Consider the following 27994-nt stretch of genomic DNA (forward strand, 5'->3'; position numbering starts at 1 on the left):
TTGAAAATAATGGAGCAAAGAGTTCCCCATTAGCCAGCTGATATTTAAGAAGTAATTAAAATTCCCCTTCAAGCTGCAAAGCTAAAGTCATCATGTTCTCTGGAGCCGCAAGCAAGATCTGATAAATGGTAATGGCCGTGCTTCACGGCAGCAATTGCTGGATTTCTCTTTCAGTAAGGATTTCCTTTGAGGGAAGAGTTGGCCGCCCAGGTACCAGGGCGATGGCTAGAGAAGGGAGGCACACAACAGCTAACGAGCGCAGAGCAGCTTGTCATTTGTCTCCCTCCGGCCAGCACGTTCATCAATTCCCTCTGCACTAAAAATCCCGTGGAATTAGAGCAACGAGAAACAAAAGTGCACCTCATAGGTTATCTCCTCATACAGCATGTCAGGAACATCTGCTCCACTGTGCAGCGAAACGTGTTAACCACATCTAAGTGAATGGAAGCAAAGCCAATAAATAGAGCATGTTCCCAAGGGTCGACAGGAGTTTGTGCACGCGGCCTAGAGACTTTTGGGCATCAGAGAAAAGCTGGAAAGGCACCTCTGGATGCACCGGGCATGTCTACATGAGCACTTATGCCGGTTTAAATTTATTGCACAATAAATTACTGCGCAGTAAGCGGGAATAGGCTGGTGTCTACACACGCAGGCGTTAAAGTGCATTAGCACTGCATGTGGTTTGACGTGGGATTAAAGTTAGTCCCACATCAGTCTGTACACACAGAGCTACTGCGCAGTATGGTGTCTACTGCACATGCATTACTGCGCATTAAATAATTGAGTGTAAAATTTGATACCTGCATAATGCAAGTACCAAATTTATGCTCAAGTCAGCATAAGTTGCCATATTTAGTGCAGTATGGGCATGCACATGTAAAAGCACATCCATACTGCTCAGTAATTTCGATTACTGCTCAGCAAATGTACACGTGTAGATGCACCCACTGTGTAGGGGAGTACAGTTAAACACCAAACTCTACCTACCCTTTCACATCTCATGTGACTCTGTTTCCAGACTGCCCTAAGTAGGCATCTGATCCCTCCCACCCTCACGAGACCCAGAGCTCCAAGCAAGAGCGACAATGATTTAACATCAAGATCAAGCCCATAACAGGCAAGAAGAGAGAAAATTTCCAGCTTCCTGAAATGAAAAGAACAGCAGTCCTTCCCAAAAGGGAAAGGTGCTTTCAATTCTGTACGTGGGGCTCTCGCTAGCAAGCCAGTTTCTGAAACCAGTGCATACAGATCAAATAATCCTAGCCTCAGTGAAAACTGACAGTCACCTCCTTTAAATCGAGTGCAACCACTTGCAATTAAGTTGGCTAGAAGTGTGAAAAAGAGCAAACAACCACAATCAAGGAAAGAGAATGCCTTTCGTTTCCTCGGAGGCATTTTCTGCTCTCCCTCTACAAGAAGAAAGCCTCAGTCTTGCAAAATTACAGACACAATTAAAAGAGCCATGTTAGCGACAGATGAAAGCCTGCTCATGCATGCCCTGGATGCACTCGTGTCTGGGCTGATGGCTCACCTTCTGCTTTGAAGCACGTGGTGTATGCGGGATGTTTTTCAATGTGGAGGGAGCAGCTGTAGCAAAGCAGAGGGGGATTCGGATTTGCTTTGGAGTTTCTCTCACTGGTGAACATGCCCCTTGGTCACAATCCACTATGCCACACTGCATGTGAAGCCAGGAGGGGCAGACATTTGGGGAACGTATGGACAGACTATGGCTACACTTCTCTCAATTATCTGTACAGTGGTACCGTCCAGGGCTGTGCTTCTAAAACCACAGCTCTCAGATGACCGTAACCACACAGACCTGCCCAAAAGAACCTGCAATCAAATTGCTACCCTTCTGAGGACAAAGCCAAGGTATCAGAGAGGGACAACGAGCCCACGTGGGCCTCTGAGATGAGTTTAGTAAGGTCTCTGTCCAGACCCAGAACAACAAAAAAGGGCATGTACCTGCACCCCAAGACATTTCACTGGGGTTGGCCCCTGGGCAGAGAGGCCAAGACTTGAATGGCCCGAGGAACTGAATTCCCCTCCTGGCTCAGTTCTTTCGGTTAAAGCACACTGGGCACGTCTACATGTGCACTTTAATGCGCATTAGCCTATTTTAACATGCATTAAAAGTGTCACAAAAAATGGTGCTCTTTAGCCAACATACATTAAAATAGCCTAGCACACATTTTTCTAGTACTTCACAATGGAGGGCATTTTTACACCCGTCTGTGTCACAGCGCTGGGTGCTTTGAAAAGTGTCTGGCGCTGCGATGCGTACAGTCGTATAAGTGGCAAAATGCGCATCAGCACTGAGAAAATGGCATTGGCACACTTTTAAACTAAAACCTCTCAGAGGTGCTTTAGTCCAAAAGCACACCACTGCCATTTTCTGTGTGCTGATGCGCATTTTGCCACTTATACACCTGCACGTGGTGCAGTGCAGTTCCCCTCAGCTCGTGTACAGAGCAGACTCGATTAATCTGAAGCGGCGGATATCCGGTGTGTCGCTAGAAAATAAGTATGTGTATAAATGCCTGAAGGTACCAGATTTAATGTGCATGCTAATGGATGTGTAGATATGCCCACTGACCTGAGTAAAGGGATTGAGTTCCAGCCCCTGCAGCCCTGTGGAGTGCTGTACATGCGGCAGCAAAAAGCCCCTGCCCAAAGAACTTGAATTGATAAGGCAAAGGATGCTTTTGTGGGAACAGGAATCAGGAAGTAATATTTGCAAAGGCTTCAAAACAAGTCAGGGACAGAGGTAGGACGTGAACCCAGGTGTCCTGAGTGAGAGCCCTGGGTCTTGTGACTGCCTCTTGCAAGCAGGCTTCCCGAGCCCCGTTTTGGGGCTCACTTCACAGCCACCTGTCCAGTCTCCTTCTGTAGCCCTAAGGCTCAAGAAAAGCCAGAAAGGACCCAAAAAGAGGACAACGACCCAGAAGAGCAAGCTCCAGCTCTGCTCCTCGCACGCTACATAGCTCTCCACCTCCTTGAGCTAGACAACCAGCTACCCTGGCTGCTGGAGATGGCACGCTGTTGATGAAGGTCCTTCCTGCCTCCATGGAAATCCCTCGAGGGCCCGGGGGAAAAGCAAGACAAAACAGCAGCATCTTCTCATCTGCGTGCCGCATGTCTTTGTTCAGTGACATTTGGGCGCTGAGCTCGTGTGTAGAAAATCAGTAACGAGAATATGGCGTTAGACGGGGGGTGGCCAGAGGTCTCTCCTCTCAGCTAGTCTCCTGCTTGCTGCCCTTGGCGTTCTGGGAGACAGAGCTAGCTTTGAAATAGCAAATGCAGCTCAGATAGCGATACCACCCCCCACCCCGGCTCTCTAGACTCCTATCCCACTGCGGTAATTGCCTTGCGACTCACTTTATTTTCCAATCAGGCCACGGGAAATGAACACGAGCGCCTACAGCAGCCTGGCGGGACGCACCGTTTGCACAAACAAGGCCACCCAAGTCTGGGGCACGGAGGTCAGGAACAAAAACCGTGCGCAGAGAGGAGGAAATTATAATCAGTGAAGCGACAAGCTCTGCCCTACACCCACCACCCTAAGGTTGAACTACTGTTTTCCAAGCCCGTGCTAGGACACAGCCTCCCTATGACCTTGGATAAGTCACTTAGGCTAGTGGGACCCCCAAAAAATTCACCCCACACCCTCCAAGCACCACTTTAATCCCCGTCTCCTGCCCGTTCTGCTTTCTGCTCCTTACCCCCTGCTGGATATCCTCCTCTGCTTTCTGCCCAGTCTGCTACTGCGCTGCCTGTCCCCTCCCCAATGGGCCACATGCCACACGCAGAGGCTGCCCATGCCATTTGTGTTGGTTGGCCACCCTGGGATTAAGCCATCTGCACTGTTAGTAAGGAGCAAATGTTAAGTGCTACCTAGTCCTAGGTCACCTTCCTGCAGTCTCACACTCGCATAGGGGTTGCAAGCAGCCAGCAGAAAAGACCACGAGTTGCAATCCCACAGTGCACTCCAGCACCCCGTTTTCCCGTTGCTTGTGTGCAATTTGAGCCAAGCACAGAAGGAGAGACAAGCAATGGACAGACTCCTTCCTAGAAGGACTCCACCACGTAGCTGAAGCACAGGCTACAAGGCAGAGATAAGGAGGAGCAGCTCATGGACTTAAGGGGGTAGAAGATAACCCAGAGGCTTGATTTCAATACCAAGGCATGTTCAAGACTATTCCCATCTGTCAGTGAGGACAGCACCTCTCTGCCTCAGCAGCACACTGTAAAGTTAAGCAACTTCCTACTCTCCTATGAAAGTGAGCTTTCATTTCTACCCAGGAGAACTTTACACTCTTTTCTCCGATGCCTGATGAAGGGTGTTCGTGCCTGAAAGCTTGCAATTAAATAATTTTTTTTTTGCAAAAATCTAGTTGGTCTAATAAAAAGATATCACCTCTACTAGGAATCCTGATTGCTTTTTCCTCTAGGCCAATATGGCTACCACGTGGATACCATAACCTTATCACAGCATAGAAGCGCTTCAAAGGAAGACAGTACAAAAGATGCGAAAAAACTTACGTTTCCTCTGGCAACTCCTGCGCTGAGTGCAGTAACTTGTATAGTTAATGGAAATCATAGTTTCCAGCAAGCTTTTGGATCTGGGTGTGATGCCATCAAGAATGTGAGAATTCGCTACTCCCCTCGTGCCAAGGTTATAACCAGCTTCACTGACTTTGTGCCGCATTTCTAACTTGAATTCATCTGGCCGCTGAACCTTGTTATGGCTTTGTCCATTACTTTTGAGTAACCAGCCACTTCAGGACCCTTCTTCTTGTACGTGAAGGTATTCTTCATGACTTGCAGTTTTAGTTTACAGAAAAAATCTGGATAAGATCTGAGATTTCACAGTAAAAAGTATCCCCCCTCCTCCAAGCTCCCAAGTGCATTTCAGAGGGCTCTTTTCTACACCCTTTCCCAATTTTTTTTTCCCATTTTACACCACAACACTGTCCATGCTACTCTAGTATCTTATCAGTATAAAAACAGTCTCTTCTTCCTACTCACTACTGCTTCTTCGCTACCAAATCCCCAAGAGCGGCAACTCTATAGGCTGGATCCTGCCTGCAGGCCATAGGTTGCCACCTCGGATATAGAGTCATCAGTCCACCATGATGCTTGAGTCGCTTCTTCCCGGGATACCATGCCCCATACAGCCTGGAGCTATAACCCACACTCCCGACTCTAAAATGCACAGCTCTGCACTTGGCTGCATGAAAAAGCCTTTGGTTTTAAGACAAGGTTCTTTGGGTAAATCGGATATCTTTTATTAGACCAACTCAAATAGTTGGAAAAAAATTTCTTTGCAAGCTTTCAGGTATAAATACTCTTCGTCGGGCTAAGAGACCTGGCTTTCCCAGCTATCCAGCCTGCTTCATACAAATGTTCTATCTATGTCATTCACTACTCTGCCACTTCTAAATCAGCAGCAGTTTTAAAGTCATTTCCCAGATCATTGATTAAAAGTGTTGAATAGTGTGAGATCCATTACTGAGCCCTGTGAAACTCTCCATCAATGCTTCCATTCAACCATTCCCCACTGGCAGAGACTTGAGAATTGTCAGCCAGTTCTTAAGCCATTTAAAATGTTCATTGCTGTTAACGCACAGGGCTATAATTTGGGGGGTTTTTAAATTTTAAAACGCACAGTTAAGTGCATTAGAACCATCTAAAACTAGCTACTGAATCTCCATGCAATTACCTGCATTAGCCAGCCTGGTCATCCCAAATCAGGTTGATAGGCCCTCCTCTTTTTTCCATGAAACCAGATCAACTGGCATTACCAATCCCATCCTTCAGTTCTTCAGAGCCCTGCCACATGTTCAAATGAAAGCTGGATAGAAACTAGTTACAAAGTTGTTACACATTCTCAAGCACTAACTTGGTAGCTGGTTGGCTCTTTTTATAGCTGGATGGCCATTTTTATGGTGTAATAATTATATCCGGAGTGTGGCTGGTCTACATATATTAAGTAATGAACTGAGGGATCATGCAATAAATGTAATGTGTGGCAGAGGCCTTACAGAGCGAACCCGATACCTTCTCCCCCACTATTTTACTTATATTTACCCAAGTCGCCCCCACCCCCTTTTTTTAAAATCCTGAACATTAGTATCTTTACAGTTTTCTGGAGTTTTTGAAGTGTTCAATGATGTAATAAGAGTTATCAGTGGGTCAGAGACGGCTTCAAAGGATGGCTAAGAACAAATGGGTACAAATTAATCTGGACCTGTAACAAAATGCTTCTGTCCTAGTGGCTGGTGTTTGACATCTTGGGTTACAAGTGGCCGGAGACAGACTTCAATCTCACCTCGTGCAGAGTGTCACAACACAAAGTTGTGATTTTTTGTTTGTGTGCGCTTCGGCACTGCTAAATTATGTTCCCGCTAAATTGCAGCTTCCTTGCACGGTGGAGTTCTCTGCTGCAATAGAGAACTCCGGTGCAACGGAGAATTTCCCGCCAATTTGTAGCTTTCTTTGCATGGTGCATTTCTTTTGCATCTCAGAAATGCACGGTGCAAAGAAGTTCCCGCCATTTGTATGAAGATTCATGCCACATTATTGGCCGATTCTAATGCACGCAAACATAGCAGCTAGCGATTGGCTTGCTAGCCGTATAAAGAGCTTGAGTGGTTTCCGCCCAAGTTGGAGGACTCCACGAACACCAAGAGGAGGAATTGGAGAACTCACCAGGAGGAGGAGACTTCGCGCTGTGTGAAGATCTCTAAGCGCTGCGGATCCTTACGGACCCAATGCATTTCTTAAGAAGGCAACAGAGGTCTAAACAGCCTCTGGCCTCTCCCCATCGCCGAGCACAATCCTAGACGTATCCCTTTCCTGTATACTCAAGATTCGAACCCACGGAGCTTTAACAACTCTGGGGCCAGAGAGCCGAACCGAACCCACGGAGCTTCAACAACTCTGTGGGAAAGAAATTACCAAACCCGTGGAGCCTTAACAACTCCGGGGCCAAAGAACCAAATTTGTCATAGTCCTCCAACGAGGATTTAAGCGGAGCTGCACCTGGAAACTGTCCAGACTACACCGCGACCATCTTGGGTGTAAGTAAATAATCTTTAAATCAACCGTTACGCCTCCGTGACTAATTCTAGCTCGCCCCCGGTCTTCTCCGGCCCCGCGTGCCCGGGCTGCTGGCCGCAGCCCGCATGCACAAAGACGGGCCCGGCTTGCCCCCGGCCCGCACACAGAGAATAGATCCTGCTTATTTATAAGTACAAAATGGGACTCTAAGTTTATAAAAAGAGATGCATGTACTCGGCCTAGGCTGAGTTTGAACTACGTGTGCGCCAGCCCTGCTTTGTGCTGCTAGTTTAATAGCCAGACTACACCAACTAGTCACTGGCCAAAATGAGCCTTCCCTCACTGAGAGATGCCAGCAGTCCTCGTCATACAGACCTACACTCTGGGATGTGGCCCAGCATCTTGCAGAGCCCAAGCCTTCAGCTGCACAAGTCCAACTGGTCACCTCCAGTACTTTCTGCCTCATCACAGGACTGGAAGGGGCTGAAAAAGGTTCATTCTGATGTTCTTCAACCCCAACCCTTCCAAGATCCTGGAGGTCTTCATTAAGGTCCACAGAGCTGGAAGGTATCCCAAGGGTTCCCGAGTCTAACCCTTGGCAGAGATACAGGATTTGCTGGTCCCGGACCATCCTGAATGGATGCCTGTCTAATCACAGTGGCCACGTGCGTGTTGGAACCAATGAACCACATCTCATCACCTCCCCTGAAGGCTTTGCCAGACAGCTTCGTGTTTGTACAGTCATATTTAGGGACACATCACCACTTTCCGAGAGCCTTGTTCCTCACCCAGTCCAACCTGTTCCCTGTAGGGAGGGTTATCCATTAGACTTCAAACCACTGTGCTGGTCAACAGAACCACTTCAAGGGCTTAAACCTTCAGTCCAGATTTAGGATCCAAGTCTTACCCTGCCCTGTCAGCACTCTCCATTTCTCCAGAACAGACTCACTTTTGCAAGGTTTCTATTGTAAAGAGCAGCTTTTATTTTAAGGCCCAAGGAGATGTTGATTTAAGAGATGCTGGGCACCTCTACGCACAATGCTTTGCTGCGCATTAAGTTAATCTAATGCACAGTAAATAAAGCGTCACCATCTACACATGCACAGAACTTACTGTGCAGTAAGTTAGGCTAACACACCGTTTGCTTGTACCAGGAAAAACAGATACTAGATCAATGATGTATTTGTTACTGCACACATGTAGATGCTGACCAGGAGCAATTTGCTCCCAGTCAGCCCAGGCAGCAGGGGGCCCGCTGCTGCCTGGCTAACCCCGATGCCAGGGGAGAGCTATGCTAGCTCTAGGGGCAGCCGTCTGCCCACCACATGTGGAACTGGGACCTATCCCAATGCCCACATGGCTGTGAGAGCTGTCCTGGCAGCTGTGACTGCTGCATTCCCCATGAAGACTGGTTGGGACAATGTGCAATTAGCTCCTGATGTGGGGGGAGCGGGATTGCACCTCAGAGCGCTTAATGAGCCTGAATTTTCTCCAAAAAAATCCAGGTCCATTAATTGCATATGTAGGTCAGCAGATCAGACTGAAGACTCAAGTGTTCCTGCAAAAAAGACTAAGAACATGCTTGTGTGCCCTGGGAACTACATGTGTACTTAAGAGATTTACTGGAACAATCTCCCTTGCCTCCAATCTTTCCCAATCTGAGCCTAAGGCCCTTGGCAGATGTTACACTTAAATGACTAACTAGTTAATCACATTTTGCATAGTAACCCAGCCACATGTTCATGTAATGAACGGTAGAATAAAACGGGGAATAAGCTGAAAATTATTACATAAAATGCATCATAACTTTTGTGGTTGATTCCCATCACACCTTAAATTGAAAGGGTGGCCAACATCGATCAGCTGATTAGTGCTTTCAGCCTCAGATGTGCATGGGAGCCCTTCAGGGCTCTCAGCTGATTGGTGCTCAGAGCTATGGGTACACTGGGCACCTAGCTTGCTACTTGCCAGTGCTCCCCCTGCACCAGCAATAGGGTGCGATTGGGATCTGATCCCCAATCCCACAGCAACACCTCCTGCCATATGTGCATGGCTGGAGACAACTGTTGGGATGGCGGGGGACCATATTGCACCATGCCTTTAACTGAATGTCTGTCAGTGGCTTAGTGGATTTTCTAGCTTTAGAAAGCATTACGAGTCCATCAGCACAAGTCCATCATGAGCACCAGAGGGGACAGGACCTGGGAAGAGGAGACCCTCCAATGCACAAATGCTATGTAGGAACCCTCTATTTACACACGCTGCTCCTGGACTGAAAGGCTGGTCTTCCTGCACAACATCTGTTTGGCTGAAGTGAAAGCAAAAGGCAAAAAGAAAAAAAAAATCCAATTTTTTGCAGGCAGCATTAGACATGAGGCTGGCCTCTCTTCCCTTCTCCCCTCGCTGTCAAACCAATTTACTGATCCTGAGCTCAGCACCAAGGGTGGGCTCTGCTCCACAAGAGGCATTGAGCAGCAGGTCACTACAGGAGAGATGCATGGCACCAACCTCAAAACAACACAATTACATGGGGGCAATTTTCCACAGCGAGGTGCAGAGTCACTGGCTGCACTGCAGCCTGATGGGAATCAAGGGACATGTTGCCACCAAATCACTAGCTAGGCACGGGAGGTGGCCCACAAGCATGGAGGCTATCCCCAGATATTTTATCCATGCTACAAATGCAATTGTGCTTCTCAGTTTCAAGCCTCCCCTGCCACTCCCTTTGCACCCACTGCTAAGAGCAGCCTCAGTGAGCTGATGCTCTGCAGGAAGATCTAGCTGAAAGAGGACAGGACAGCATCTGTGCAGCTGGAGAGAGCATCCCTCCATCCCTACTTAGGGCACAAAAACTGCAATGTGCTGGATCAGACTGTAAGTCCATCTTGCCCAGTCTGTGTCACACGGAAGCAGAGAGCAAAGGCTGAAAGGGAGAGCGAACAGGGTCCGAGCAGGGTTTTTCCCCCCTGTCCCTTTCTCCCTTGCAGCCTCCAGCATTGAAGGTCCAGGCGGGTCTAATGCAGAAGCCGTGCCCCTCACTCCCTGCTCAATAGCGACGGATGCCCCTTTCCTCCAAGGCAACGTCCAATCCCATGTCCCACCTACAGATGCATAGCACATGCACAAGGCACCGAGGGTGGTTTGGAAGCCTCCCATTTCCTGAGCTGGCTTTATCTACATTGGGGTGGGGGGGGGGGAAAAAGAGAGGCTTTAAAAAGCAGTGGACTCTCAAGTAGTATTTAACACGGCATTATCCACCATATCATGCCTAGCCCTTGTCTACACAAGGCTGTTTTTGCCACCAGAACTTCAGGAGGCAGACAGGAATCAGAGTCATAGAAAATTCAGGTTGAAGGAACCTCAGGAGGTCAAATCTGGCCCAATCCCCTGCTCAAAGCAAGACCAGCCCCAACTAGATCATCCCAGACAAGGCTTTGTCTACCCGGGTCTTCAAAACCTCCAAGGATGGAGGCTGCACCACCTAAAGAGACACCAAGCACATACACCGGGAACTTCAGGAGCAGCTCCATCGTGCCGACAGTTGCCATGTACATTCTGGGAAGGGGCTGCAGGACCCAGCCAAAGGCACAGACATCTCCACGTCCCTCCAGCCAGTTGAGGGCTACTCTCAGCCCATGGGCTGGTGGTGCTGAACCAGCAAAAGGAAGGGGGCCCACCGCCGTGGGAGAGCTTTCAGTGCGGACACTTGCAGTTCCAGTGCCAGAACTACTCGACCAGACCACATCAGGTTTAAAACCCTAACGGGTCTGCTCATTCAATCCAAGGAAGAAAAAAGCCCAGAGGGGGGCTGGGGCATGACAATTAGGAAACACTGGGCTGGGATGTTCATAGGCAATCCAGAGAAAGCTCCCCTCTCCCACCCCCCCACCCCCAAAATAAATAAAATCACCACTTACAAACCTTCATCCACCACATTGCACAAACCAGAAACACCAAGAACGCCCTACAGAAGTGACCCCGGCATTGCCAATGCCTGCGGCCAAAGGGCAATAATTGCTTAGTATACACGCCTGTCCTCCCAAATATTGCATTCTTTATTAAAAACCTGTTCAGAAAGAACAAGGAACTCATTAGACTGATTTCCTCTCAGGCATTTTAAATAATGGCGTCATGGGAGTAAAAAGAAATGAGTCATTTAAATGGCCACATTTTTAAGAAACCTCCCTCAAGTCCAAACCTCACAGCTGTTGCCTACAAGAATTGCCCTCCAGAGAAAGGCAGGACAAGCTCCAGACCTTAAACTCTGAGGCTACAAGCATGAAAAGAAAGAAGAACCACGCAGGTGATAATCAAACTCCTTGGTTGTTTTGTTTTATGGGGGGGGGGGGGTTGTTGTTTTTGTTGTTTTTTTTAATTTTAAGCCATTTGAACTTAAAAACAAGCCTAAAAAGAATGTATTACAGGCTTTGATTCCATGCAAGGATGCTCTCACCCCTTCAAAATAACCAAATGTTTCTAGATATTGGGATTGTCCTCAAAAAAAAAAGCATAAAATTTTGGAAAATTAGATTAAAAAAATTAGTAAAATGTTGCATTAAAACCATAGGTGCTGTCAGAGCTCACATGTTGGTCAAGGAGTTTTACCCAGCTGTAGCTGGGACAAGGAAAGAACTGCTGAGCAAGGAGCCAGTTATTACCAGGGCCATTTCATGAAGGAACAACCCTTTAATACCACATTAAAAGTTCGGGAGGTTTTTTTATGAGCTAACCGGGAAAATCCCCTGCAGGTATTGACATTTGCAGCTCCCTCTTCTTAGTCTCACTTGATGAAATGGAGATTGATTCAGTTCTGGCAGCGGGATGAAGCCACCGGCCTAATTACATTGTCAAGGTAGATAGATGGCCCGCAGGGTGCGAGAAGAGGGAACGTTATATTTAATATAGGCAGCGACAATTTGCTGGCCTTGTCATCGCCTTCTCTTCCACACGCTGCACCATCGATCAGAAAGGAGCGTGCCCCCTCCCTCGCTGCAGGTCAGCAAGATGGGAACTGCATAGGAGAGGAGACTGATCACCAATCCTGTTAACCTAGGAGTGGCCAGACTGGGTTCAACCAGGACCCAGCCCATGCTCTCCCTCCAAGGTGCAAGGGAGCCTGTGAAAGGAGCTCTCCATGGAGGGGTTTCCATAGAAATCACAGCAGCCAGTCAGAGGTTGCATGCCCCAAATGCTGTACTGTCACCTATTCAAAATGCCCATGCTCACTGCATCTGCAAAGCCCATTCAGCTGTAACCCTGAAGCATTTAGGGTTCAAGCAATGGGAATTTAGCTTGGTTGTATCCTTATAGGGACGTGCAGACACAATAGCTGAGACATTCCCAGAGAGAGAACCCCCTCTTTGAAAGGGATTAAAATGTCATCCATAGCCTCAACCAGGGGTGCTCAGCCTCCAGCCTGTGGGCCAGTTCCAGACCACAGGTCTGGAAATTTGGGAATAGAAGAGTGGTGGACCTATTGCCCTGCTGCCAACCCAACCATTTTCACTGCCCTCCACTGGACTCTCTCCAATGTGTCCACATCCTTTCTGCAGTGGGGGCCCACAACTGGACACAGGACTCCAGATGCGGCCTCCCCAGTGCTGAATAGAGGGGAAAAATCACTGCCTTTGATATGCTGGCAATGCTTCTATATCTCCCAGAAGATTAGCCTGGGTTACGTGGTCAGGCCATGAGAGGAGAATGGAGGCAGAAGGGGACCCAAGCCGCAGTTCCCATGTTGGCCCTTCACAAGATTGCATACATCATGTAAAGTCACCCTTGCCCCACCTCAGACTTCATAGAGAATCATAGAAATGAGGGTTGAAAGGACCTCAGGAGGTCACATCTAGTCCAACCCCTGCTCCAAGCAGGACCAGCCCCAACTCCATCATCTCAGACAAGGCTTTGTCTACCCAGGTCTTTAAAACCTCCAAGGGTGGAGAGTCCACCAGCTCCCCGGGGAGCCTGTTCCAATGCTTCACCACCCTAAATATACAACATCAACTTCCCTTGCTGCAATGTGAGCCCATTGCTGCTTGTTCATCATCTGCCCCCACTGAGAGCAGCCCAGCTCCATCCTCTTTGCAGCCCCCCTGCAGGGAGGTGAAGGCTGCTATTCAATCCCCCTCGGTCTTCTCTTCTCCAGACTAAATCAATCCAGTTCCCTCACCTCTCCTCACCAGTCCTGTCCCCCAGCCCCACAACCACTTTCATTGCCTTCTGCTGGACTCTCTCCAGTTTGTCTATGTTCATTCCCTTCACAAGCCTTTAGGCACCTTCCTCATTCCCCGATCGACCAGTCAAGTCACAATCAACCGGCTGGCGACCACTGCCATACTGCAACCCCAGCCTTCAACAGAGGACTATCTGCTGTTAAGCCGTTCCTACTCTTCATCATAGCCAAGAGGCAGAATTGACTAAGACATCTGCTCTAGCTGCTCTGCAAGGCACCAGGGACCATCCTATTGTCTCTGTAATAGAAGTATCAATGAGGCTGAATTTTGCAGACATTTCCCAGCTCATTTCTTCCCTCCCCAGGCAAGTGATCTAGGTTGTCTCATAAGGAGGATGAGGAAGTTACAGGTAAGACGCACAAATAAGAATAGGTTTCATTCAGACCAGGCAGGGAGATAAGTCTTTTTTGATTTATGAAAGGCAACATCAAGGAGATGCATCTGTTGCAGGGCGATGGGCTGGAGGGGCTGGAAACCCCGGTGCCAGGGACAGAGGGGCAGTGAGAGGACGCCAGAGGCCCTAGCAAGCAGTCCAGGGGGTGCCAAAACCAGGAAAAAAAAAAAAAAAACCAACTTACCTGCCACAGGTACAGCAGCCAGAGGTGCAGAACAGCGGCCAGGGCCGCCTGCGTGATTCTTAAGCATGCTTTTGGTGCAGCTGGGACAGCGCGGGAGTGCGACATTAGCCGGCACTGGGAGGTGGCTACAAGAGCTGGCATGGGATGGAGAAGCAGGGGACAGTAGCATGGCAGCTGCAGGCTCCCAGCCAGCACATCTAGTCATGCTGTATCCTGGAGGTGCCGAGGGAACGCCAAGAGAGGGCACTACCCATACCGGGAAGGATGCAAGTGACTGGCATGAATGGAGGGGCCAAGGACCCAAGGATTCGGCAACCCACAGGGAAGCACGAGTGGGAGGAAGGGCACTGCCTCCCCGTTTCTTCTGCTTTATTTCTGCAGCTTGTTTCATTCTTTATACTGGGGAGAGATTACTTCGCTACTGCTGCCAGGGCCAGGAGCTCCAGGCAGAGAACTATACCTGGATAGGGTCAAATTGCTCATCCAAGGGGAGCAGTCCCAGTGAGCTGGACTGTATTCTTGAAACAGACTTGAATTGTGAGTGGCATCTGACATTTTGTTTAAGACTCATACACAGAGCTGGGGCTGGATGTCCTCCGGCCACTCCACAGCAGCCCTGTGCCTGACAGCCCAGGCCACCAACCCCACACAGCAAGACACCAACAAGCTGGTGCATGGACAGGGTGTAGGGAAGGTGGAGCCCCAAGGGATGTTCATACAGAGCATGCCTAAGTCGGTCTGTATCACACAAGAGCCTCTTGCATCTACTTCTAAAGATCAATGCATGGCGGGAGAGTAGTGGGAGCTTCTCTCAGGAGACGGCACCTGGCAGATGGTAGTGCTGAAGGTCACCAGGGCCCAAGTTTGGGTCACCAGGCCCCAAGTCGCTTGGGAGCACTTGCATGGGCTCAGGCAGACACAGCATCTCAGAGCAATCAAAGCAAAATCATAAATCGTGGGGGATTTCTTACCAGCTTGTCCAGGAAGGCCGCAAGATCCTGTGGGGTAAAAGGGAAACAAAAAAAGGAGTCAGATTTTTTATCCAATAAGAAATAAGATCCCAGGACACACAAGAGACCCTAGGAAAAGCTAGCTTAGCAGTATAAAATTTTGCAAGCCACTATCAGAGCTGGATATATACAACTTTCATTAGGGTCAACAACATTCAGATGAATCAATTAGCAGGCTTCCTCCCTACCCAGCGAGCTCAGGTATAAGAGAGATGTCCTCCATCACCTGGACCCCTCCAAATGGCAGAGGAGGATATCAACTGGGTTAGAGAAAATTCACCACTACTTTGAGAAACATGGTCTTAAGCTCCAGAGTGATAAGCATCTGCATGTCCTAGCAGCTACGATCTCATTTCTTACCTTGCATATTTCTTCCTGAGAATATTCTTCTATGTCTGCAAATAAAACCAGGGGTTATTTTGGTGTTGTATAATTAAATATTACAAAGCAGCCATATACACTACACCCCCAATTTGCACACCCTGGCTGAGTCAGGGAAGTACACAGAGCTAGATTTAGATGTCTATTGCAGATAGGGAGCTGGCGAGACAGTAGACCCAGGCTAGTTTGTAGGACTAGGTTCCTTCAATGCCTGCAAAAAAGGATTTGTGCTACAAATACCACAATGTAATATATTAACTTTTTATAGAAGCAGGACTTCGGCTGCCACGGTCCCCCTGCTTTGCCCATGGCAGGTTTGGGTGTAAGGTCTTATGTTGTGCCAGGGCTGACGGTAATTTTATGAAGAGTTTATAAAATGGATGCGTCTGAGCTGGTTTAGACGGGGCTGATTCTGCCGCCTCAGGCAGGGAGTTGGACTACATGTGACCTCTGGAGGTACCTTCCAGCCCCGCTTCTCTAGGACTCTATGAAATACTACTACTACCACCTGTATTTTAAAGCACCTAACTATCTTTGGCACTCAAGACCATACTTAGGAGTGTGGCAGCAGTTGATGAACATCCAGCCATCTCTAAGGAAACACAAGTAGTCTAGAAGACTAGGTCTTCTTGCCAACAACACCCACCACTTATTAATTTGGCCAAAACTCTCAGTTTCTCAGTATGACTCTAGCTAAATCCCAGCCCTTGCCACACAGGGTAAGGGCAAGGCAAAGAATTTTGTCCACCTCTTTCCCATCTTATAGATTCATAGATGTTAGGGTCGGAAGGGACCTCAATAGATCATTGAGTCCGACCCCCTGCATAGGCAGGAAAGAGTGCTGGGTTCAGATGACCCCAGCTAGATGCCTATCTAACCTCCTCTTGAAGACCCCCAGGGTAGGGGAGAGCACCACCTCCCTTGGGAGCCCATTCCAGATTTTAGCCACTCTAAATCATGAAGTTCCTCCTAATGTCCAGTCTAAATCTGCTCTCTGCTAGCTTATGGTCATTATTTCTTGCAAACCCCAGAGGCACCTTGGTGAGTAGAGCCTCACCAATTCCCTTCTGTGCCCCCGTGATGAACTTATAGGCAGCCACAAGGTCACCTCTCAACCTTCTCTTGCAGGGGCTGAAGAGGTCCAGGTGCCCCAGTCTCTCCTCATAGGGCTTGGCCTGCAGGCCCTTAACCATACGAGTGGCCTTCTCTGTACCCTCTCCAGGTTATCCACATCCCTCTTGAAGTGCGGCGCCCAGAATTGCACGCAGTACTCCAACTGCGGTCTGACCAGCGCCCGATAGAGGGGAAGTATCACCTCCTTGGACCTATTTGTCATGCATCTGCTGATGCACGATAAAGTGCCATTGGCTTTTCTGATGGCTTCGTCACACTGCCGACTCATGTTCATCTTGGAGTCCACTAGGACTCCGAGATCCCTTTCCACTTCCGTGCCACCAAGCAGGCCATTCCCTAGGCAGTAGGTATGCTGGACATTTTTCCTCCCTAGGTGCAGCACTTTGCATTTCTCCTTGTTGAACTGCATCCTGTTGTTTTCTGCCCACTTGTCCAACCTGTCCAGGTCAGCTTGCAGCTGTTCCCTGCCCTCCGGAGTGTCCACTTCTCCCCATAGCTTTGTGTCATCTGCAGACTTGGACAGAGTACACTTCACTCCCTCGTCCAAGTCACTGATGAAGACATTGAAGAGTATCGGTCCAAGGACCGAACCCTGCGGGACCCCACTGCCCACACCCTTCCAGGTCGATACCGACCCATCCACTACGACTCTCTGGGTGCGACCCTCTAGCCAATTCACCACCCACTGGACTGTGTAATCATCCAGGTCACAGCCTCTTGATTAGTTCACCAGTATGGGGTGGAATACTGTATCGAAGGCCTTCCTGAAGTCTAATGATGCCTACCCCTACTCCTGCATCCAGGTGTTTTGTAAGCTGGTCATAAAAAGAGACTAGATCAGTCAGGCACAATCTACCTGCTATGAACCCGTGCTGGTTTCACCTCAGCATAATTTCTGCTGGGCTCTCACATATATGAGCCTTAATAAATCTTTTCAAAGACTTTACCAAGGATGGAGGTGAGACTGATTGGCCTGTAGTTGCCTGGATCCTCCTTCCTCCCCTCCTTGAAAATAGGGACCACATTGGCCTTTTTCCAGTTCTCCAGGAACTGGCCCGTGCGCCACGAGTGTTCAAATATTCCCCACCAGTGGCTCTGCAATGACGTCAGCCAGTGCCTTCAGCACCCTCGGATGGAGCTCATCCGGGCCTGCCGACTTAGACGCATCCAGTTCATCTTGGGGTCAATGCTTGGTGGTCTGGCGCCTTGCTGTTGTCTCTCTGCGATCCCATTGTGAGACAATGGGATAATCTTGAACTGGATCTCAAGTTGCAGCAAGAGATGTTGACGTTAGATTAGGAAGAACTTTTTCACTAGGAGGATAGTAAAGCACTGGACCAGATTACCCAAAAGGAGTTGGGGAACCTCCAAACTTGGAGGTTTTGAAGACCTGGGTAGACAAAGCCTTGGCTGGGATGATGTAGTTGGGGCTGGTACTGCTTTGAGCAGGGGTTAGACTAGATGCGACCCCCCTGTGGTCCCTTCCCACCCTCATTTTCTATGATCTTCCATTCCCAACCCCTCACCTGGTGGAGCAGAGGAATCTCCATAGCCTTTCATATCCAAAGCAATGACCCGGAAGCCAGCATCAGCCAATGCAGGGATCTACGGCAGAAACATATGACCTCAAATAAAAACCTTGAGCTTTAATTGAACTAATAGCTGGGAGCCTATACCAGCTTACATACAAACAGCTGCCTACTGTTTTCCCCCATTGCAGCTAAGGCTATTGGGTTACAAAGCCAGCACAGTATACTGGGAAGGAGAGTCATATGAACATTAAACACTGCAGTGCTCTAGTAAAGGAACCAAGCTAGCCAACCATTAGTAGACTGAGGTTTTCTTACTAAAAAAAAAAAAAAAAAAAAAAAAACAAGCAGGGGATTCAAATATCAAGTAAAAATAGCTTGATATCAAGTCTTGGCCATGGGGTGGTGCAGAATCTAGAGGGAGAAGCAGAAACTGAAGGAGATGAAGTGGCACACGTGGACTTGCATTAAACACTGAATCAGTGAGATGGCAGGAGGTTCAGGGAGCAGGGCCTGTCAATACAGAACTGCGTCCTGGATACAGGTTCCAGAGTGGGCTTTAAAGGCTTTAATTGGAGCCTTTAAATGAACAGACATCAGGAGTGGATAGTGGCATGTGGTGCAAGTCACCAGCGAGGGCGAGATATGGGACAGCAGAGCAGGCTTGGGGTGCAAAGCCATGGGTAGGCAGAGGACAGGACTAACAGAAGGGCCATGCAGAGTTGTGTGGAGTCAAGACACCACCTCTGTGTTGAGATGCGAGCAGAGTATAGCACTGACCCCTTTATAAGACACCTTTCAGCAGAGGCCATTGAGGTAGCCAGCCTGGCCTGTGGGTCCAGAAAGTCTCCCAGCTTGGCAAGGGATATTCCACCAGCCAGCACACTGGTAGGACACAGCATCCCATTATAGCTAGGTCTGCAAAGGCCAGTCCCCACACCTCTGAGCTGCTGCTGGTCATAGCACTGTAGAGATGATGGGACCATGGAAGAACAGACAAAAATCCATCCCTTCTGGTCCATGCGAGATGGGAAAATGCTGTGCTGCCCTATAGCTCATTCCTCCCTCTTGACTCCCACAGAAGCCAGATTTCTGGCAACCTTTTCCCAAGTATTAGCCTTACCTGATACCTCCAGGAGAACCAGGATTCAGGAAACCCGTGACACAGGCATACCACTGGGCCCTGCCCCATCTCCACAAAGTGCAGCTGGACTCCAGGCTGGAAAAGAGATAGCTCCTTATAATTCATGCCCTAGCTACGGCTGAAAATCTGCCACATTTATTACACTCCAGGGTCTTTGGGTAGATGAGCACACAACCCAGCTGCACAGCCCAAATGTCAGGTACTTGGGGTCCTCAGCCTATAAACGTATTCCCTACCCTTCTGGAGTCTACCTGTCCCTAGCCTAATCCACTGTAGCACCTGGACCGGTGCTCCCTCCAGGCCCAATTTAAGCAATTTAATCTTCTAAAGAATGGCCTACAGGGTAATGGCTAGCATCACATGGTCAGAGCCTTTTTTGACCACCAGCTTATACCCAACTTGAATTAGTTTTAGCCCACTGCATTTGACCAAGGAAGGGTATTCACATCCTTCAGACACTTGCAATGGAAGCAAGGGCATCCTCTTAGGAGTCCTAATGGGGCCATCCATCACTGTCATCATGCTGCTACACCCAACTATCAATACAGGATAGGATTAACCCCACTGGAAAGCCTACCTTGACTGACACATATCCATGGCTCACATTGGCAGGGTCACAGGCAGTTGGCAATCCCTCTTCCTGGCCAAGAAGCTGTATGGTGAACAAAGGAAGCTCAGAGCCACACCAACACTGCTACATCTAACCCTGCTGCCAGCCACCCGGTTACCACAGGGTATTTGCAGCAGATCATTTGAAGCCCCCTTAGGGCACCAGCTTTGAAGCAACCTCACATTTTAAGACTTCCTTGAGAGTGGCTGCAGCTACCTCTGGCCCTTCATGGCCCAGTGCAACACTGCCAATAACCTTTGGCAAGACTTGTACGTCCAACCAAAGCAATTATGATGAAGGCTACTTGCATAAAGGTGGCAACCTAGGAATACCCATCACCATCTGAATCCCATTTGTGTTCAATAAGCATGAGAGACAAAATTTAGACAATCTGTTTTCAGGGCGGGGATTAAATCTGAGGCCAGAAACAGCAGGCAGAGACAGCTGGTAAGAAATGCAAGGAAACAGTGGGCATATTGGCAGAGATGCACTTTGGCAGGACAGCATGTTTAAAACTGGATTATCAAAGATGTTAAACGACTTCTTCTTATGGTACTGTCACCTGGCCCTGATTACCTACCAGGCATGTAGACACTGTACAGTTTCAAACTTCAAAGTATTTTGTAGATGGCAAATATTGTGTGGACGTTGGATTTAGTGTGAAAACAAAGGTCAGAGTCACAGTACACTCAGCGTAACAGAGTCCACCCAAAGCTAACCAATAACTTGGTGAACCATTAGCTACAGGTAACTTTCCCTGTGCAATGCTGAATGAAGGGAGTGAGCTAGAAGGATCCAGCCCAAAGGAAAAAGGACAGAGGATCTGTTGAGAACAAGGACCCTGCTGCCCTAAGCCTTTGAAGGTACAAGCATTGCATTAGGCTAGGAAAAGCAGAAATGTGGAAAGCTTCTAAAACGCTCTGTGCCAGCAGGATCCAGTCTCAGCATGATTAAATAAACCAATGAGTCAGAGGCTTGGACTTGCCGAATACTGTTACAAATCAGGAGCGCCATAAGGCAGGAGCAGCAGCCTCTTTCTAGAGTGCAGGGCTTGACCTTATTAGCCTCATTCCCCTCTCATTAAATTTCCCACTCTGCTTCATTTCTCAACCGTTTTTAATCTCTTACAGGGCTTCACCTCTCAGGCTTATAGCCAAGTCTCCTTGGCAACTCCCTACCCAGGACCTTTGGAAGACCTGATTGGGGCTGCCAGATCTTTAAACTTCATTACTTTGCTAATGCTGCCACAAAATGCCCTGCAGACAAGAGGTCTGATTTGCTGTTTTAGAAGCTGGGCTGCCTTGTCCCCACTGCAAGATGCTTAAAAAGGGGTTTCAGAACTGGAGCCAAAACTCTAATCCCAGTTACAGTCACAGAGCGATGGAGTTAGTGTCAACCTAGGCTACCATCAATAGTGTGCCCAGGAGTAAAATGTGGCTTTTTCCAAAGACTTGTAAAGCAGAGCACTCGATTTAGAAAAAGCTCCATCAGAAAAGGAATCTGATTTGCAAAACTAGGAACCTGAAACTTTTTTTTTTTTTTTAATCCAAATTTTTAGAGAAGGAGGACTCACCTTGTAGTGATTAAGCTCAAGAAATAGACTTTAGGGTGCAGGTTATGGAAATGGGTTTGCATTTAAAAATCAGCCAAACAAAAACAGACCCAGGACCTTAAGAAGGAAAGGACCATCACAGCCAGAGCTGCAGCATTACTAGGGAAAACCCTCTGTAGTAGAAAGTCAAAGATTGCTCCATGGAAACCAGTGTAAATTATAATAGGCTGAGCAAGAAAAAGCATCCCATAAATTACCCAGAGGAGTTGGGGAATCTCCATCCTTGGAGGTTTTGAAGACCCAGGTAGACAAAGCTTTGGCTGGGATGATGTAGTTGGGGCTGGTCTTGCTTGCAGCAGGGGAATGGACTAGATGTGACCTCCCAAGGTCCCTTCAACCCTCATTTTCTCCGATTGTATGCAGAGATGCAGATTCTCTATGGTATCCCTCTCCATGGTATCCAAGCACCAAACAACTGATGATGCTTAGAGTGGAACAGGGAGTCAGACACAAAGGCTGGTATAGCCTTTAGCCACTGCGTACCTGAACACCAGACAAGTCCTGCAGCTCCTTCAAGGCCGTCTCCGGGTCTCTGTAAAGGATTGTGGCTATCCCCATCTCCCGGGCAGGCTTCAAGTTTGCTCCGATGTCATCCAGAAAAATAACCTGGGTTCAAGAGAGAACATCTGAATTTAGGGCCAGAAGGGAAGTTTGGGGAAGAACAGAAAAGGACTTAATTTTTACAGGGTACCCCGCTAAAAAAAAAGTCACTCAACCAGCACCAATCATGTCTTTCATCTCTAAAAGAGGACATTTTTGCCTCACCTCCTGCGGTTCTGCCTCCAGCATGCGCAGAGCATACTCATAGATTTTAGGGTCTGGCTTCTGGAGCCCAACACGGCACGACTCGATCATCAGGTCAAAATGTCTGCTCAACAGAGAGAGTATAAGACCCATGTTGCCTTTCCAAAGGGTGTCATCAATCCAGTTGTTCGTTAGGACACAGGTCTTGAATCCTGGAATGGGCGAGATCATGAGACTCTTACCAGGGGAGGGCAGAAGGAGAAGTCTGTCTTTCCACCATCCGGCTGCCCAGTACATCACCATGTTTTTACCCCAGAGGATGGAAAAAAGAGCTTGACAAACTAGGGGCTTGAATTTGCAAGTCTCTACTCATGTAAGAGACCCTAATGGCATCAAAGCAGCTACTCCGGGTAGTAAAGACTCCCTGTGGAAGCTCTCAGTCCAAGATCTTTCTGTCACCTGAAATCACAGTGCTCAACTTTGGGCACTCTCCTTAAAAGACGTGTCCAATTGGTCCATTCCAGAGGAGGACAACAAAAAGTCAGAGGTCTAGGAAACAAGATATGCAAGGAAAGTTTGAAAGAACTAGGATTATTCAATGGGGAGAAGACAAGCCTGGGAGAAGGGCAGGGAGTTGATAAGTCTTCAAGACAAAAAGGGTTGATATAAAGATGGCAAACAATTATTCTGGATCCACAGACAACTTGACAAGCAATGAGGGGTTTAAAACTGCAACAAGGGAGATACAAGCTGGACATTAGGAAGAACTCTCTCATTCTGTGGCTAGAGATTTAGGGTAAAGTTACACAATACTCTTAGATTATACTATGGGCACTTAAAAATGCAGGTGTCCACACTTTAAAAGCTCATTAACTCATGCAAAGTGCCATGTGAGCATCTTAGTGACACCACTTCAGGTGAGGGTTAACTCTGGGCTGTGCTACCCAGCTCGTATTAGGGTAACTTCTGGCCGCACCAGAGATAAAATGAGCAATTTGCAGGTTTTTAGCATCCCAGGATGCACTGCTCCCAAATCCTCCCCCCACCCCCAGAGCACAGGCAGAGCCCAGGTACCGTGGCTCCTAGTCACACCCCTGCTCACTAGCCTTCTAGTGACAAATAAGTGCTGTGCAGGCAAGAAACAGCATTAACCTTTCATGTGCGACTGCATAGAGCACCTTCTAATTTTAATACCACTTCATATTGCACAGATTTAGTCTGGACGAGAGTGACACGCAACTTCATCCTTAAAAGAGGCTGTTGAATCTGTCACTGGATGTTTTTCAGTGCAGGTTAGACCAGCACTTGTCTGGGATGGATTCGACAGGGATGGTCCTGCTGTGAGCATTGGATGAAATGGACTCCTAAGGTTCTTCTTCTGGCCCTTTTGTTCTAGGATTCCCTGAAGCACATTCGCACCATGCAGGAAAGGACACCTCTGACAACACAACTTCCCTGCATTATTTAGGGCAATACACGTTTAAACACATCCAACCAAGATGACCAATGGAACTGAGGCAGGCAGAACAGAAGGTGGCCATTGGTAGAGACTTGTGTCAACAAAAAGTGGCAGAATTTTGCTTGATCTCCCAAACACTGTCAACAGCTGCCACTGTCAAAGACCAAGGCAATCACACCATGGGGATCTCAATGCAATCTTTAAATCAAAAGCAATAGTTTCTGCACCCATATCTTCCCAAAGTATTCTCAACTGGTTTCCTGTCAATCCAGGTGTTGCTAAAGCCAGCAGGCTTCAAATCAGGCTTATAGCTAATATAACATCAGAGAAGAGAGGAAATGGTCTGTCAACTGAAGGATGCAGACTTGAGATGTGATAAACCATTTCGTTAACTGTTTGCTTGGTGACAGCACACCTGACTTAACTAGTAGCCATACAGAAAATATTTAAATTGGTGAAACTCTGTTAAGTAAACATCATCCAAGCCCTTTGAAAATGAATAGCACCATCTAAGCATCAAGTCCCGTAACTTCACTGGTTAGAAGATTTGCAATTGGTTGTTGATAAACGTGGATTGCCATAGGCTCCTAGAGAACACAGCTTTGGAAAGGTGTGCCATGGGAAGGAGTGATACGCTGGCCATGCTATGGCTTGAACCATAAGCAATAGCCACAGTCGAACCTATTGACAGATAACAGGATTTCACAGGAACTTCCCTGGCTGGAGAGCTGGCAAATGTCTAAAATTTCATGACACGCGTTCAGAGGAAGCAGAGTGCAGGAGTGATGCTGACGAGAAAAGGATGACAGAGCAAGCAGGTAAAAGGTGTGGGAAGAACAGCTGGAACAGGATGGGGCCCAGGGACCAAAGGTACAGGTAAGAATAAGGTTAGCAAGGCCATTTTCCAGTACTACAGCAGATAAGAACTGCCGTACAGATCCATGGTCCATCTAGCTCAGCATCCTGCCTCTGTCAGCAAGAAGCAGCTGCTTTACAGCAGTGACTTGCAACTTTTTTAGATGCAAGGCATCCTGGGAAAGTCCCAAATGTTAGTTTTCACTCTTTTTTTAATGCAGAGAGCTAATAAAGCATTTGCTGTTGCAAAGAGTTCAGCAAGCCCACAACAGGTCTGAATGTTTTTAACACTATTTAAAAAACTCTGGGTTTATCTTGTGAACCCTTGAGAGGATCTCGAGGCACCCCAGGGTACCACAGCACCCTGGCAGGGAATAACTGCTTTACAGGCAAGGTATAGCATGGCTTATACAGAGTGATCCCCTTTGTATCAAACCCACCCCCTCACTAGTAGTCATAGGTTTAAGGATATCCTGAATCAGAAGTTTTACCCCCGACCATCATATTTAGCACGATGGACTTGTGGAAGCCAATGGGATGATGCAAGTGCGTAGAGGATAAGTACCCAGGGGCAAGAAATTTCAAAACCATAGTGCATATTGCAAAAGTATTCCCTACATTTGTTTCAGCTTGCTGTTGGCACTGGATTTATGACCCAGATACAATGTATTCTGGGAAGCTGGAGGATTGTAAGCTGCTCACTGCATCTCCATGGAGCAGACCAAAGTTACCTTAACATGAGTTAGAAGGCACAGCCCAGAATTTAACCCTCTCCTGAGGTGGCATAAAGGTTTGAGATGCTCAGAGAGCACTGGCATGAGTTAATGAACTTTAACATTTTAAAGTACCCTCAGTATGATCTGAATGTAACATGCAACTTCACACTTAGAGCATGGCTTTTGCACCCACCTGGATCTCAGTTTGGAAGGGCGCTAGAGGTGGAAATTGAAGCCATAATGCAACCGCTCAAGTTATAACATGAGCCAGCCCCCAAAAATTCTGCTTCCCCTGCCTTAGAGTAAACTAAGCAGACAAGGCTCTTTGGCTAAATGCAATCTCTTTTATTAAAAGTTGAAAAAAACTGTTCTCTGCAAGCTTTGGGCCCAAACACCCTTTGTGCCCAAAGGCTTGTAAAGAACAATTTTCCCAACTATTTAGCTGGTCTAATAAAAGATATCACATTTACCCCCAAACCTTACCTGCCTATGTCCTTAGGCCAACATGGGTATATTCAACACCCCCTTCAGGCAAACTATACATTTGGGGTTGCAGTATAAAGTCATCAGGGAAATACAGTTGGGTTTACTGACAATGGAGGAAGGAAGAGACTGAAGTCAGCCTTCACTATAGAAAACAACCAAGTAGTCCAGCCATTGCCTTCTGGCCAGCAGCAACAGAAGTAAGTTCAAGTTTTGACCTAGGAATCCAGGACAGTTAAAAGATGATCCTCTGGCGAGTTTGTGACATGAATGGGCCGCGTTCCCAGTTCCTTGCATAACAGAGTTAGGATCCCCCGTCTTATAAGTAACCAGCACTTACCATTTTTCCGGAGAGTTACAGCAGCATCCAATAAGGGTGTATTGAGCCTCCCTTTGTCCGTAATGTCCCTGAAGATTGGAGCCATGGAAAACTCCTCTGGGAGAAAAATCCCGGCAGCAGCAGCAGCCTTCTTGCAATCTGCATCCAGCTCAGTGACCAGCTTAAAAGTTAGAGTGACATTCCCATCACCCAAAAGGGATCATGTTATATGTTAAAACACGCAGGCATGAGAAACTGAACCCCCTCAAAACTGTTCATCTGTTGGGATATGGTGTTTCAAGTCCATCATGAGAAGTTTACTTCTGGTGAAGTCTAGGTTAACACAACGTGGTTGGGTCAATGACTCCAGCGCTAGTAAAGGTTTTTTCTACGTTGCAGTCCTCACCAGATTCCTATTCATCTGAAATAGTTTGACTACTTCTACCTCCCTGCCCTGGAGGCTAGAGGAGCCCATAAAGTTACCACCGTCGAACCCAGTCCTGAAAAAATCTGAAGGCACACGATTCAAGAAGCATCTCTTAGCCGGCCAGGCCGGGCGCCAGCAAAGCCTGGGACCAAGCCACCTCCACCGGCTGGTTTCACAATGCTCATGCTGTGCAGGTTCACCCAAAATAATCTCTTACCTGAGACAAAGTGATCTGTCCTGTCATCAGTCGGCCATAGGGACCAGTAGCGCCTGCTTCCAGGATGACGCTTTCTAGAAAGTTCCTGGAAATTAAAATGTGTATATGAATGCAATGCAGTGGGGGAAGAGATGAGGACAAGCACTGGCTGCAGACTTGGCCCTTTTGAGAAGCTTTGTCCCTGAACCCACCTATAGTGGAGTCCAACTTGGAAAAAGGGGTGGCAGAATGGCCTTGATGCACCTGGGAACAGCAATGGGAATATATCACTAGCTCAAAGAGCCAGGGGACTGGTTGGTATAGAGGCACTGGGGACAAGCTCACCGAGCCCAGATTCAGATATTTTTCTCTCCACCAGACTGATTGTACCCAATCTCATCAGCTTAAGCCTGGCTATTTCTTGCATGGGAACAGCACTTTGGAACCCCTTGCCTTGCAAGCACGACTGCAACTCTGCCTTGAGCAGATGGTATTTACTAGCCTGGAGAAACAAGGTGAGCAGCAAGACTTCTTTTGGCTCCAAATCACTGATGGGGACCCAGTGGATAGGAGTAAGAAAGAGGAAGAGCAGCTCAAAATCCTCAGCAGTCTGAAAGCCGAGTTTATCTGCTGAAAGACTAGCCCCCTGCTATTTTGAAGGTAGAGACGGTTCCACCTGGACATCCAATTCCTCTTCCCCGAGAGCATGAAGAAGCAAAGACTCTTACTGGAATACTGCAGCCCCCACATACAAAGTGCCAGGACTGCAGGATTCAGATGCCAAGATCAGCTAAAACTACAGCAGAACACATCAAGCTTCATCCATGTCCCAATACAAGCCTGGCATGCACAGCACCTCAGGGAAAACGGACTAGCTCCAACCGTGATGGTCGAGCCTTGGAGCTTAGTCACTGAACTGAGGCTTGGGAGACCAGACTCCATTCCTGGCTCTGCCCCATAGGACCTCCATGGGCCTTGGCTCTCCAGCTGTAAAATGGGCACGATGCTTTAGTGACGACTTTAGGAATCAACCTATGCACCAGTTATCACCTCATGAGACTGCAAACTCAAGCTGGATTGCAAAAAAAAAGTGGGCTCAGCCCATCTGTTGTCTTCCTACCTCCATTTTCCAAGTATGGTCTCAAGTTGCAGCAAGGGAAGGCAAGGTTGGGTATTAGGAATAACTTGCTCACTAGGTGGGTACTAAAACACCGGAACAGGCTCCCCAGGGAGGTGGCAGACTCTCCTCTTCATCCTTGGAGATTTTGAAGACCTGAGTAGACAAAGACTTGGCCGGGATGACGGAGTTGGGGCTGGTCTCAATGCGACTTCGTGAGGTCCCTCCAACCCTCAATTTCTGCAATTCTTGAATTCCAGGAGCTGTTTAGAAGTCTCTATTTGACAAACTCTAGACCCAAAACAGCGACCTCCCACAGCAAGCCATAAGGAGGTAAAGGAACAGCTCATCAAACAAGACTGAGCACAGAGTCTCCTGATAAAAG

General features: G+C 47.9%; 1 protein-coding gene across 1 annotated transcript in view; it reads right to left on the minus strand.

Annotated features, from left to right (window-relative positions):
• Nucleotides 1-27994, minus strand: part of EPHX2 (epoxide hydrolase 2) — a 70277-nt gene that overhangs the window by 38552 nt on the left and 3731 nt on the right. The window contains exons 2-10 of the mRNA XM_014608547.3: nucleotides 26514-26598; nucleotides 25891-26050; nucleotides 22059-22249; nucleotides 21777-21899; nucleotides 19649-19723; nucleotides 19051-19146; nucleotides 17925-18003; nucleotides 15244-15278; nucleotides 14845-14871 (exon numbers count right to left, since the gene is read on the minus strand). Coding sequence (XP_014464033.2) covers nucleotides 14845-14871; nucleotides 15244-15278; nucleotides 17925-18003; nucleotides 19051-19146; nucleotides 19649-19723; nucleotides 21777-21899; nucleotides 22059-22249; nucleotides 25891-26050; nucleotides 26514-26598 — 871 coding nt within the window. The remainder of the gene's footprint in view (nucleotides 1-14844; nucleotides 14872-15243; nucleotides 15279-17924; nucleotides 18004-19050; nucleotides 19147-19648; nucleotides 19724-21776; nucleotides 21900-22058; nucleotides 22250-25890; nucleotides 26051-26513; nucleotides 26599-27994) is intronic.

This window comes from Alligator mississippiensis, chromosome 1 (genome assembly GCF_030867095.1).
Source record: "Alligator mississippiensis isolate rAllMis1 chromosome 1, rAllMis1, whole genome shotgun sequence".
Lineage (NCBI taxonomy): Eukaryota > Metazoa > Chordata > Crocodylia > Alligatoridae > Alligator > Alligator mississippiensis.